The sequence below is a fragment of the Sus scrofa genome, chromosome 9 (genome assembly GCF_000003025.6).
Source record: "Sus scrofa isolate TJ Tabasco breed Duroc chromosome 9, Sscrofa11.1, whole genome shotgun sequence".
NCBI lineage: Eukaryota > Metazoa > Chordata > Mammalia > Artiodactyla > Suidae > Sus > Sus scrofa.
In genome coordinates, this window is record NC_010451.4 from 121,202,016 (window position 1) to 121,216,548 (window position 14,533).

The window sequence follows — 14,533 nt, forward strand, 5'->3', positions numbered from 1 at the left end:
CTTGTCTTTTTAGGGTTGCACTTGTAGCATATGGAGGATCCCAGGCTAGGGGTCAAATCGGAGTTGTAGCTGCTGGCCTACACCACATCCACAGCAACACAGGATCCAAGTGGCATCTGCAGCCTACACCACAGCTCACGGTAACACTGGATCCTTAACCCACTGATCGAGGCCAGGGATCAAACCTGAGTCCTCATGGATACTAGTTGGGTTCGTTAACCACTGAGCCACAACAGGAACTCCTATTTCCAGGCTTTGAGAAGTTGCTAATACTCTACTAGAGATCTGTGAAGACCAAACTGTCTTAAAGTGCCATCCAGATGTATAATTACTTGCAAGTTCCTGGAGGTAAAGAATCAGATTCATCCTGTGGGGGTGATGTCTGTTTGACACAGTTTCTTTTCTCTGGTTAGCTTTTAGAAGAAGCTAGCACAGTGCAGTGGGATGTGTGAGTGAGGATGAAGAGGCCTAGATGGGGGTTTTGCTTTCACCCGCTCCATCATTCGGTGACTATGGCAGCTTCCTATCCTCTCAGACCTCCTTTTCCATCTATAATGTGGGGATTCCTTTTACCTGCCTCTGTTTAGGAAACATGGGTAAATGACATTTTTAAAAGTACTCCCTTCTGGGGAAACGTCCTTATTTTGTTGTTGTCTTTTTAGGCCATACCAGAGGCATGTGGAAGTTCCCAGGCTGGGGATCAATCCGAGCTGAAGCTGCTGGCCTACACCACAGTTCACAGCAACACTGGATCCTTAACCCGCTGAGCGGGGCCAGGGATGGAATCCGTATCCTCATGGATAGTAGTCGGGTTCATTACCACTGAGCCACAGCAGAAACTCCAGAAATGTCATTTTTAAATATGCTTATAGTTTTTGTCTTCTAAATTTTCTTTTTATCCTTTTCTTTTTATCCTTCTGGAATATATTTAGAATCAAAATAAATAAAAGAGGTTCTTTTTTTCATATTTTCACCGCTTTGCTATTTATGAAATTCCCCAAGGAACTGAAAGATCTTTTTGGATTTTGTAATGTTAAGTGATTAGTGAAATAAATTATTAATAAGTGTAGTTAATTTCCTTGACTTAATTTTATTTATTAGAGAAACATGTTTACCTTTCTCTTTATTTTTTAAACCTTTTCTTCTTTCCCTATTCTTTTTGTCATTATTTTCCCTGTTTCTTCTTTACAACTCTCATCAAATTTATATCCACCCAAGTATGAATAATTTGCCAGCTGGTATGCTCTTTGGCCATAGGAAATCCCTATTCTTCTCTGGTTTTAAGAGTGTATTTAATTATCTACTACATAAATATGAATAAGAGGAAAGAAGGCTTGGTCCAGAGTATTCTGAAGAAGAAGGCCATTTACTTTGGGGACTCTCAATTCATTCAAAGTACATACTTCCTTTGTCAGAGAGAATCAGCTGATCAAGGTACATTGGCCCCAGAATATCTTGAAGTAATGGCTATCATTGAACACATGCAGGAGAAGATATTGTAAGTATTGAGACACCACAATGGTAAGAAGATACAGACTGCTGGCCAGGAGGTCTGGCTGAGAAAGGTGCACTTATAGGCCTACCTTTGGCTTCCTTTTTCCTGCTAGTTTAGTGGGAAGGGTATCTTCAAATCTTCTGCTAGGGGCAACAAACTGTGCTGCTCCAGTAGAGACAAATGTCCTCCGTGGAGATGGAGGAAGTCGTGTGTGTGTGTGTGTGTGTGTGTGTGTGTGTGTGTGTGTTATGTGAAGTGGGGGATAGAGGGTTAGAAGTGATCCACTTCAGTATGTTTCTAGGAGAGGAACTAGAAAAATAAATGGAAACTGGGAGAAACTATTGTGTGCAAGAAACGAGGTTGCATAACCCCCCAAAATAGGAAGAGCTGTAGAGCTAAGATGACTGAGAACCCCAAGAGAGCATGTATGGATATATAACGTGTGCTCTAGCAGTTGAGAAACACACTCCAAACTGGTTTTCTTGATTGTAAGATTTGGTTTTGAAGGTGCTGAAAAAGCAGGAAGACTATTGGATTTAGTTTGTTGGGTCACATCCATAAAGAGAAGCCAAGGTTAACTACTGAAAAGGGGTTCCTTAGCTATTGATGGAGAATTCCAAATATCGCAAAGTCGCATTTCACTGAGAAATGAAAAATAGGTTGTGTTCTTAAGTCACACCTTGACGGCAACTCTGATGTTACTCTCAGAGTGGCTTCTACGCCAGTTCTTGGCTAATCATTGAGGCTGATGCTCCCCTTATCTTTGTTGTTCCAATACATTCTTCTAAGACCATTGCCTTCTTTTAGACAATGAGTTTCTAGATATGAGAGATACTTTTTCAGACCTTTCCATTTTATTGTGTTTCTCCGGACTTGGTCCACATCAGAGAGGTTGAAAGCAGAGCCAGGGAAGCAGAGGAGAAGTTCGATGATGTAAACGAACAACTTCATTACACGCTTATACGAAATAAAGAACTGGAGAAAGAACTGGAGGAAGTATGGATGAAGTATAAAGAGAAGGAGTCTGAAGGAGAAGAAGAAGAAAATGAAAGAGAAGAAGAAAAAGAAGAAGATGAGATAAGGCCAGGAGAAAGAGCCTCAAAGTCTCCAAAGAAAGGTGAGGATTGCTTTCTTATTTTGCTTTATTTAGATTGTATTTATGAGCAAAAACTTGATTGGGTCATAAATATTTTAGAAAAGGATCAATATCTTTAGCAGTAATCTACTAGTTTATACTTCTCCTAGGAATGTACTTCTAGGGTTAGGGTTAGGGTTAGGGTTTAGGTACTTCTCTTAGGAATAATCAATATAATTATTCTATAATTTTTGTGTTGAGACAGCTCACAAAAAGGAAAACCATATAAGTAACAGTGGGAGACAATAAACAAATGAGAGATATAATATTTACTTATAAAACTGACAAAGATTTCTAAAGACAATACAATACTGGCCAGAAGAGGTAAAGTAGTTAGTTTTACAGATAATACCTGTGGGTAGACAAGCAGATACAACTCTTTTAGAAAATAATTTGAGAGTATACATGGATATGCCTTAAAAATATACATATACTTTGATTTAATAATCTTACTCTTGAGACTCTAGTCTAAGGAAATAATTCTTTTTTTGTTTTGTTTTGTTTTGTTTGTCTTTTTGCCTTTTCTAGGGCCGCTCCCAAGGCATATGGAGGTTCCCAGGCTAGGGGTTGAATCGGAGCTGTAGCCATTGGCCTACGCCAGAGCCACAGCAATGTGGGATCCGAGCCGTGTCTGCAACCTACACCACAGCTCACGGCAACGCCGGATCGTTAACCCACTGAGCAAGGCCAGGGAAAGAACTGGAAACTTCATGGTTCCTAGTCGGATTCGTTAACCACTGCGCCATGATGGGAGCTCCAAAGGAAATAATTCTAAATACAGAAACAAAAATTAATGCACAAAGATGTTCAGTGTATCACTGTATCTGATAGGAAAAAATAGAAACAACCTATCTCTTCAATCATGGAAGAAAAAAGAAGAAAAAATAAAATTTGCCATATTGAAATACCTGAATATTATACAACCATAAACATGGTATTTACAGGAAGTTTGTAATGACATGAAAAATTCTTATGTTAAAATATCAAATGCAATGGGAGTTCCCATTGTGGTGCAGTGGTTAACGTATCCGACTAGGAACCATGAGGTTGCGGGTTCGGTCCCTGCCCTTGCTCAGTGGGTTAACGATCCGGCGTTGCCGTGAGCTGTGGTGTAGGTTGCAGACGCGGCTCGGATCCTGCGTTGCTGTGGCTCTGGCGTAGGCTGGTGGCTACAGCTCCAATTCGACCCCTAGCCTGGGAACCCTCATATGCCGTGGGAGCGGCCCAAAGAAATAGCAAAGAGACCAAAAAAAAAAAAAAAAAAATCAAATGCAAGAAACAGGACATGACACAATTTTTTAAAGCCAGAGAAGAGACCAGAACAAAATATTCCCAAATGTAGCTAAAGATTGCCTCTGGTTGATGCAGGTTTATGGGGAATTTTGTCTTTAATTTTTGGTACTTAGTAGATTTTCTGTGATGAAAATAATTTATTCTACAGGAAAAGCAGTTCAGCTCTTTGTTTTCTTATCTCTAATTTGTAATCTGCCCTCAAATAGTTCTTTTTTACAAGAAATTATTCACTTATTCTTTTTAGGGCTGCTCCCACAGTATATGGAAGTTCCCAGGCTAGGGATCAAATCTGAGCCACATCTGTGACCTACACCACAGCTCATGGCAACGCTGGATCCTTAACTCACTGAACGAAGCCAGGGATAGAACCTGCATCCTCATGGATACTAGTCGGGCTCTTAACCTACTGAGCCACAATGGGAACTCCTTCAGGTAGTTCTTAGTATCCCCAATATTGGAGGCTATTTTATTTATTTATTTATTTATTTATTTATTTTTGTGTTTTTAGGGCCGCACCCGAGGCATATGGGGGTTCCCAGGCTAGAGGTCTAATCAGAGCTGTTGCTGCTGGCCTACACCACAGCCACAGCAACTCGAGATCTGAGCCTTGTCTGAGACCTACACCACAGCTCATGGCAATGCGGGGTCCTTAACCCACTGAGCGAGGCCAGGGATTGAACCCGAAATCTTATGGTTCCTAGTCAGATTCATTTCCACTGCGCCACAATGGGAACTCCAGTAGGCTATTTTAAAATGTTTGCTTTCATCTATAACCTGTGGTCTATTCCAAGGACAACTCCTAGTGCCAGGATAGTACTGGGAAGATACCCTCTTTGTTTCTCTCTGTCCCCCCATCTCCACCTGTGCTCCCAGCAAAGGCATTGAGTTACCCAGCCCCTCATGGTCTCCCACCACAGCTGCAGTGTATCCTATCAATACTGGAGGAAGCATCTGAGCCCGTTTTCTCTCCTATAAACTCTAAACTGCTGAAATATTAATTGTTCCAGGTGTGAAAATCCTTTCGGTTGAGGTTCAACTATATGTGAGGTAGTTTTCATCAATTCAAAGTACTGGAATTCTCTTCGTGGCTTAGCGGTTAAAGGTTTTTTTTTTTTTTTATTCTGGATATAAATTAATCCTCAAGACTTTTATGGAAATGGACAAAACTAAAATCACTCATTCCATGTTGAGGTAAATTATTCCACGACTGGAGCTCAGCAATTAATAAATCTGACTAGAATCCATGAGGATGCAGTGGGTTAAGGATCTGGTGTAGGTTGCAGACGCGCTTAGATTCTGCATTGCTGTGGCTGTGGGTAGGCCGGCGGCTACAGCTCCGATTAGACCCCTAGCCTGGGAACCTCCATATGCTGCGTGTGTGACCCTGAAAAGTAAAAAAAAAAAAAAAAAAAAAATTATCTTCTCATACTATGGTGTAATTTTATCTTGATAATTTGAGAACTAGACCTTTCCCAGATTACAGAAGAATAAATATACAGACCACACAAAAGGCTTACATGTTAAACTGGAGGGATTATCTCAACATGGAATGAATAACTTTAGTTTTGTCTGTTTCCATAAAAGTCTTGAGGATTAGTTTAAATCCAGAATAAAAAAAGTTTTAATGATTTTAGGTAGCAGTTAACTATGTGCAGTTAGGCCCCAACACACAAAGAACAACCTACACAAGCACATAGCTACCCTTCTCCCCATCAGATCCACCACCCCATCACAGTCATTGCTGGGAGCTCAGAAGGAGAGCCTTGCAAAGCTTAGGGGAACCGGCTACTAAGCAAGGCCATCCCTGTGCCATTCAGGTGATCTGAACCTTTCTCCAGAAAATCCACAAGTTAGAAATTCCTTAGGGTTAGCAGGCAGCTCCTTTAAAAACTGCAGACACCTCTGGAGCAATCTGAGACTCAAATGGGTCTATTTGTATGTGTTAGTATAGGAGATCACTTCTCTCCTGAGAGTTGTGCAGTGAAGGAAGGCAAAGTCGTATGGTAAAGGAAGGAGCCTTGTGAATGCTGAGTAAAGAGAAGATGTGGATGGAGTAGGGAGACGTTTATTTATGTTTCATGTCATTTTTAGCAATTATTAAGTCACTGTGTTCTGAGCTGTGAATGGAGACGAGGGTTTACGAAGATGAGTATGGCTCAGTCTCTGACCTCAGTGAGGCCTGTAGTTAGGAGTGGGGGCAGAGGGCGTGAATAAAGTGACCAAATGTGGGAGGGAGATGGCAGCTGCCAGTCGGAAGGATTCCAGGTGTCGTGGAGCCGCTGGGGAGAGCAGGCTTGCCAGCAGAGGTCCTCCTGCTATAGAGTCTGCACATGGGAGACTGCAGAGAGGGGCCAGGTACAGGGCTGGATTTGGGAGGATTCTGCAGACTGGCTCTGTTTGAATGTCTTCCCCACCAAGCTTGGGGAATGTACAGGAAGGAAGGAGGATATATTCTTGCTCTTCTCCTTCTCTCCTTGACCACATAGTGCTCTTTTCCAGGACCACTAACGGACTACATCTAAACTTTGAGAAAAATGCATTCTCAACCCCAGTAAGCAACATAGAGTCAAATTTGGGGCACATAGTTTTTAGCTTGAAGTTACTCATCTAGAACAGAATTTCTGAAAAGCTTCCTAAAGTCAACAGTTCTTAGTACACGGGTATAAGATACTGTTACCACAATAATTGTTTTTGTCTTTTCAGAGACACAGAGGAAGGAGAGTTCTAAATCCAAAACCCGAACTAAACCCCTTCCAGAATGAAATCCAAATAGCAGCCAGATGCTGGGCTTCACCACAGCTCCCCTCACTGAACTCAGCCGCGATATCTCTGCACTTTTGAGCTGACAGTGTGGCCTGATTGGAGGGACTCCCTTTGCAGCAGCTTCCGGAAAAGCCATGACAGACAAGTCACGGGCATTTTCTCTTCAAAAATCACAGTGATGGCTGTAGGGAATGGGTGCATTAGTTTATTTCCAAGATTAAAAATAGCTTGTGCAAAGCTTTTCTAGTTTCTGCAATTGATTTCCCAGCAGAAGTCTATAAAAAGTATCAGTTTCTGTCAAGGAAATAATGCTTTTTGAAGACTTGGATTTCTGCAGAGAAGAGTAGCAAATAAAAAGCATTATTTTTTCAATTTAAAAGGATCATGATAATGCTCTAGGTTCGGCAGCATTTTCAGATTTCTTATTTCAGGCATTCTTAAGATTTATCTGGTCTTCTCCTTAACCCTGCAAAGTAGATGGAGGAAACAATATCATCCCCATTTCTCAGAAGATGAAATTAAGGTCCCAAATGGTGTAAGATTCCCAGGGTCACAGAGCTGATGGATATCAGAGCCTTCAGCTTGCGAACGTGTATCTGGATTGTCTGACAACGGTGATGGGCCTCCAGGCCATTGCTAGATAGCTTCCTTTACAGGGGTCAGTGTTGCTGAAGATTCATTCAGAGTCTTCTTTTTTGCTGTTATTGCCTCCTTTGTCTGTTCTGTTTGTGACTCTGGATCCGTCTAGGCACTAGAGATGGACTGAGCTACAAAAATATGTTGCAAATGACAAATGGACGTTCTGGGCTATCACTTAGCAAGGGGTCCCTCCTGCCTCCCTGCTCCTGGCTCCCTTGCCTTTGCTTTCTCTCTCCCTGGCTCCAGACACCTACAAGATTTCTGCACCTGCTTTGCTTCCACATGTTTGCTATTTCTTTGGATTTATCTCCTGGAATTTTAGGCCTCTGCCTGCTCCTTAATCCTCAGAAACTCCAGAGCCCTCAGCCCTCTTTAAGCCCAACCCATGGTCAGGCCTGCCTTTGCCCACACATCATCAAAGTGTGTGTAGGATGGGTTTCAAAAATGCTTGGGTGCTAAGCCTACTGGATGACTCCTTAATTCTGGAGAAAGAAAACATGAAATTCTTTGGACAGGTGACTCTATTCACAGCCCAACTGAAAGCCACAGCTTAGGCTTCTTGGCTCACGCTTCCAACTACCACTTGCTGGGGCAGAGCTAGCCCTATGCTTTCACTTTCCTAAGAGATTCTTGGATAATTTTAGCAAATTTGGGGGCTTTTGGTGGGATTTCAGAATACTTAAAAAATTAATTTCCTACTTTCAGGAATAAGTGGTCTTTTCTATATAAATCAGCAGCCCCGATCCCTGAACCCACAGTCTTGCTCCACAGAGCATGTCAGCTCCATTGGGTAAATGGCTGTCTTCGAGGTCAGAGTTATGCCTGATGCCCCTACAAGGAGAATGAGATGTTGGTACCATAGACCTAGTTGGGGTGGTTCGGTTGTGAGCCACAGAAACCCATTCTTGCAAACCACAAGTGAAAGATAATCTATTGAAGGCATGTTAGGGAGCTCAGGGTATTTAAGGGAAGTCTTAAAACAACCAGGGTAGGGACAGATGGAATCAAATGGTTTTAAATTTCAGAAGTAAGAATTGCTTCACCAGTTGCTGCCACCAAAGAACTCCAGTCATTTTTACCATCCTTACATTCTTCTTAAATGCCCCATAAGGGAGAAAATCTACCTTATAGTCACAGACCACCCCATGGATATGCCAGAGGTGATGAGAAGACTTCAAGGATCTCTCCAGCTTCCTTAAAGGTAAGAAGCACACCTTGTACTATTTCACCAAGATGGAACGCAGGATGGGGGAAGGAAATGCCCAAAAGAAAATTGGGGCTAATGTTAGGAAGGCAGAAAGAAGAAAAGGATGCGATAAGGGAGGTACCTCTACTGGTGCTCCCTGAAAGTTATCACGGGCAGCTCCACTTTCCCAAGTAGCTGATTCATGGGAGGTTTTTAGATAGACCTTGGGGCACTGCCACACCTTCTCAAGGTGACCCCGAGGTGGTCTCCTGAGCAGAGTGGAGGGAGGAGTTCTTGCCACACTTCTCCAGCAATCGGGTTGTCCTGCTTGTGCTGAAAGAGGTCAGCCACTCTGTACTGTCAGATGTCCAGACAAAGAGGTGCTGACCTCACTTCCAGAAAGCTGGCCTGGCCCTCCTGGAGAGGAAACTGGATGGGCCTCGTCACATCCCTTTGTGTCACAGCCCCTACTCTCAGTGGTGATGTGTTCCATGTCCCTGGGGAGCCAAGGTGGGAGGGTCTCAGGGACCTTAGGGAGTTGGGAGAGCGAGTCCACAGCCCACAGGCCTGGCTCTTCACCACACACCCAGACCTGCTCCATGCATTCTGGTCCTTGGTTATGGTACCACCAACTTGACCGTGGTCAGGCCACTTGTCAGGTACTTTCTGGCACACAGTGATGGGGCTTTCTTCTTGTTCTTGGCCTTTTCGAGCTGGATAGCAATGATTTAGCTATTGCCTGGATAACCTACATTTTGCATCTCACTTTCAATGACTGCTGAGAATTCTGCTTGCAGGCCTCCAATCCCTAGAGCACTACCTGCCCACTTTTTGAATTCCAAACAAGTGTGCCATCTACCAGCAGGCATTTCCCACAGAAAGCGGAGGAGCGTCTCTAAAATTAGGAGTAAAACTGCTGCCTGGGGCCTGCATGCCTCCAAAGCAAGAGTGCTTGCTGGCTGAGCCTACGCCTGAGGTTGTGACCACAGCGATGTGAAGCAGTGTGGAGTTCATCAGCACCTCTGCCTCTGCCTCAGGAAAATGGACAGCTCATCTAGTCCGGTCTGCCACAGCCTCAAGACAATCTCGATTCAGAACTGTTGAGCAAGTCCACTACCCCTTTAACCTCAAAGACGAACTCTGCCGTGTACAAGTTTTCAAAAAGCAGGACTCCCTGGATGGTGCAACTTGCTGAGATGGTGCATCTAAGAGCAAGACCAGAAGGCAGCCTTCCGGAGGTTCCTTAAACAATCCCAGTGTGCAGCAGTGTCATTTGGCCTGGACACTGTTCCCATTGCTCTGGAATGGCTAATGAAAGGGCTCCTGCACGCCTTTCTGGATGGCAGTGGCTTTTCTTTGGAGAGTGTCCTCTTGTACTTGCAGACTTGGCTCCCATGAGCCCTGATCTGACAGAGGAATATCTATAGACTACCTAGGCCAGCTGTGAGGAACACTTTTGAAAGTCTGAAGTTTAGCAGTTCCCTTCATCTGTCAAACCAAGGCAAACTGCTTTGTGGCAGACCAGGTATTCCCGTCCCAGATATCCAACAGATCCTGGAGTTCACAAGGTACAGCTGGAAATACATCCCCCATTTCCACTCTGGCCACCCAAATAGTCAAACCTAGGTAAGGAAGCAGAGTGTGTCTGATTTCTGGCTGTAACTTACGCTCATCAAGTCCTTTCTTCTGTCTAGTTTTGCTTTACTGTCATGCTAACGAATGCTACACCTTTGAAACAAGTGCTTGAAATATTGCGTGTGTGTGTTTGAGGGCAGATTCTGATACAGGAGAAATCATATGTAATTTCTTAAGCTGGTTCTGTCCAGGAACAACCACCCTGGGGACAGGAGCTCCTTTGAAACATGGGGACAACCAGTTTAGGGGGCCGGGCTCCTATTTAGATGAGCCCAATTTTTGTCATTTAGAGCTACTCAGAATAAACCAGAAAAATAGTATAGTCATGATTTATCAAGCATTTACCTCATGTAAGCACCCTGCTAAGCACTTCACACGTATTATCACATTTAGTCATAACAACTCTGTGAGTTTACTTTTATCCCCATTCATAACAGGGTAAGTTGCATGTCCAAGGTTACATGCCTAGTGAGTTATAGAGTCTAGATCAAATTGGTATGTCTGACAGTAGTGTCCAAGCTCTCAGTTCCAGTGCTGCTTTTCCTCTCCAAGCTCAGAAAAAGCTAGACGTGCAGTTGATGAACCCTCCTTAAAAGGATTTGACCTCCACATTCTCTGCTTATGGCTCAGCTCAACCACTGAGCAAACGCACTGACGTGCAAGCCAACATTCTGAGGACATCAGAACCTTCACATCCTGACAGACCTGCCAAAGACCATTGTTGCAGCCAGGAGCAATCTAATGAGGCGGGACATACTCTGTCATGCAGACATGGTCTCCAAGAATATGGAATGCAGAGGCACTGGCAGAATGACTCCCCGGATTTAGGGGAGTCCAAACTTCAGAGCCCCAGCATTACCTTGATATCAGGGTGGCCCCTGAAGTTCTAAGGAAGGCCTGCAATGCCCCTTTAAAGCAAACCTCTCCATTTTTTGGATAATAAATTTATAAGCTCTTTGTATGTTTTGGTTATTAACCCCTGTGGGTCTCATTTTTTGCCAGTATTTTCTCCCAGTTTGTATGTGTCTTTTCAATTTGATGATGATTTCCTTTGCTGTGCAAAAGTTTTTGAATTTGATAAGGTCTTATTTTTTTATTTTTGCTTTTAGTTCTTTTACATTGAGAGACTGATCTAAGAAAATGTTGCTATGATTTATGAGAGAGAATGTTTTGCCTATGTTTTCTTCTAGTTTTATGGTGTCATTTCTTACACCAGGCCTTTAAACCACTTTGAGGGTTATTTTTGAATATAGTGCGAAGGAATGTTCTAATTTTGCTGATTTACATGTAACTGTCCAGCTCTAGCAACACCATTTGTTAAAGACTCTTTTTTCCATTGCACAGTCTTGCCTCCCTTGTTGAAGATTAACTGATTGTATGTGTGGGGGTGTATTTCTGGGCTCTCTATTCTGTTCCATTGATCCATGTTTCTTTTTTTATGTTGGTATCATGCTGTTTTGATTACTGTAGCTTTGTAGTGTAGTGTAGAAGGGTTATAGCTCCAGCTTTGTTCTTTTTTCTCAGGGTTCCTTTGGCAATTCTGGGTCTTTTGTGGTTCCATATACATTTTAGGATTATTTGTTCTAGTTCTGTGAAAAAGAATGCCCTATTTCTGGTGATATGGGAATCTAACAACCTACGGTACACCAGGCCTCAAGTTATATGCCGGCACAATAAATGCAGGTCTAGACAGACAAGATTCACGTTAATCCCCAGTGCCCTGAAATACCATTGTCGTATCATTTGTTTGTCTTAGACTCGTCCCACTCTCACACCCATGTTGCTTGGTTGTGGTGGACTCCAATACCAAATTAGAACATGTTATCCCCTTTTATCAGCTTACAGCCTGCAATAGACTGAATGTTTGTGCCCGCCCCCCCATTCATATGTTGAAATCCTAATCTTCAGTGTGATTGTATTAGGAAGTAGGTATTAAGGTGCTATTAAGAGGTGATGGTATTAGTGTTGGGTAGGTGATTAGGACGTGGATGGTAGAGCCCTGATGAATGAGACTAGTACCCTTAAAGAGACCCCCCGGGAACTCTCTTCCCCATTATGCAATGTGAGGATATAGTAAGAAGGTGGCTGGTTTTGAACCAGGAAGTGAGGCCTCACAAGATGCTAAATCTGTCTTGTACTTCTCAGGCTCCAGAACTGTAAGATATAAATTTCTGTGGTTAATAAGCCACCCAGCCTATGGTATTCATTATAGAAGCCTGAACTAAGGCACTGCCAATCTATTAATAAATAAAGTAAATTTCCAGAGGAAAATGATTCCCTAGTACATATCCTAGTTTTGGATTATACTAGGTGAAAAGTAACCAACAACCCTTGATGTCATCTTAACTCCAGTAATCAGTATGCTGGGATGGGTATTGGTCAACACAGTGGGAAATACTTCCCACCTCAGAGACGCTCTGATTGTCATTGGTCTCTTAGATGGCTGGACCATCTATGACAATGTCCTAGTTGATCCACAAAAACAAACTGCAAATCCTAATAGAGTAGATATTCTAAGAAATCACCCAGGAGTCCCCGCCCACCAACTCTTATTCTATCGCTGCCTCATCAGCGCTTGCTTTCTTCTCTCTGGTACCAAGTTCCTGGCTTTGGCGTTTCATTACCTGTCTTTGGTTTACTTGGATTTGACGGGTTTTTGGATTCCACATTTTGTGTTTTGGCACTTCTGCTCAGTTTAGAGCTTTGCCCACTCCTTTGGCTTCAGAATCTTCTGTTGCTTCCAGCAGAAACTACTCCATCCATGGCTTCAGCACTGCCACTGTCCCCAAAGCAAACAAATATAGTCTTTGGGAGTAGGGACTGGGGAGGCTTTTCTTCTAGTAAGATGTGGAAGTATGTTTTTAGAGTTTGACAAAACAGCCTTCTGATACAAAATCGAAAGCTATAGTCTCAATATTTAGCAGCCCTATAAGCGGATTGTTATATCAATAAATTAATTTGGCATGGTTGTATGGATATGTGGGTTTTGAAATCATCTAGTAGTCTTGTATAATCTTGGGAAGATGAACTGCTTGGCTAAAGTCCTAAACTAGCAAGACTGAACTAGAACATGTGGTTTTCCCAGCTGTGAATGGAGGTGAGGAAGCGGCCCAAAGATGTATGACAGAGATGACCCTAAGGTTGGCATCATTATATCCTGCTTCATTACACTATACTGTTAGGAAGTTTTTAAAATGAGGTAATGCTGTTTATAATGTTCTCTGTGCTTCATGTGTACATTATATTTTGACTTCTGTATGTACTTACCACCAAAAGTTTAGTTTTCATCTGTCGCTATACAATTGATCCCCTTTACCCAGTATAAAATAATAGCACCAAATTACACGAAGAATAAAGAGGCAGTTTGAAGGACATAGACATTTCCAAAGAGTGAGGCACTGGGGACGGTTACCACAGTTTCTCTCTATCAAAGAAGCCTGTAAATCGCCATTATATGTAGCCTTTTACCAACATCATGATTTTAGTCATATTTTTGCAATTTTTGTAATTTTTTCCTCTTTTTTGGCTGCACCTGTGGCATGTGAAAGTTCCCAGGCCAGGAATTGAATCTGAGCCACAGCTGCCACTTATACCACAGCTGCGGCAACACCAAGTCCTTAACCAGCTGTGCCACAGCGGGAACTCCTTAGTAATTTTTTCCTACCATTTTCTAAAGTTTTATTGAAGTATAGTTGATTTACAATGTTGTGATAATTTCTTCTGTACAACAGAGTGATTCAGTTATATATACACACACATACCTTCTTTTTCATTCTTTCCCCACATAGACCATCACAGAATATTGGGTAGAGTTCCCTGTCCTGTGGAGAAGGTTTCCGTTGGTCAGTCATTCCATATACCACAGTGTGCATATGCCAAACCCAAAGCCCCAGTCCATTCCTCCCCCCAGCCTGTCCTCTTTGGTAACTCTAAGTTTGTTTTCAAAGTCTGTGAGTTTGTTTCTGTTCTGCAAATAAATTCATTTGTAGCCCTTTTTTAGATTCCACATATAAATGATATCATATGTTGTTTATCTTTCACTGTCTGACTAACTTCACTTAGTATGGTAATGCCTAGGTCCATCCATTATTTCATTCTTTTTTATAGTTGAGTAAAAATCCATTGTATCTCTCTACCTCATCTTCGTTATCCATTCCTCTGTCAATGGATATTTAGGCTGCTGTTGCAGATAGTGCTGCTATGAACACTGGGGTATATATATCTTTTCATGGTTTTCTCAGAATCTATGCCTAGGAGTGGGATTGCTGGATCGTATGGTTGTTCTATTTTTAGTTTTTTAGGAACCTGTATACTGTTTTCCTTAGTGGTTGTACCAATTTACATTCCTACCACCACTGTAATAGGGTTCCCTTTTCTCATCACCCTC

At 42.5% G+C, this 14,533-nt stretch overlaps 1 protein-coding gene across 3 annotated transcripts in view; it reads left to right on the forward strand.

Moving 5' to 3' along the window:
• Nucleotides 1-7,671, forward strand: part of AXDND1 (axonemal dynein light chain domain containing 1) — an 89,656-nt gene extending 81,985 nt beyond the window's left edge. For all 3 annotated transcript variants that reach the window (XM_021063739.1, XM_021063737.1, XM_021063740.1), the window contains 3 exons: nt 1,416-1,498; nt 2,383-2,612; nt 6,627-7,671. In XM_021063739.1, coding sequence (XP_020919398.1) covers nt 1,416-1,498; nt 2,383-2,612; nt 6,627-6,685 — 372 coding nt within the window. In that variant the 3' untranslated portion in view covers nt 6,686-7,671. The remainder of the gene's footprint in view (nt 1-1,415; nt 1,499-2,382; nt 2,613-6,626) is intronic.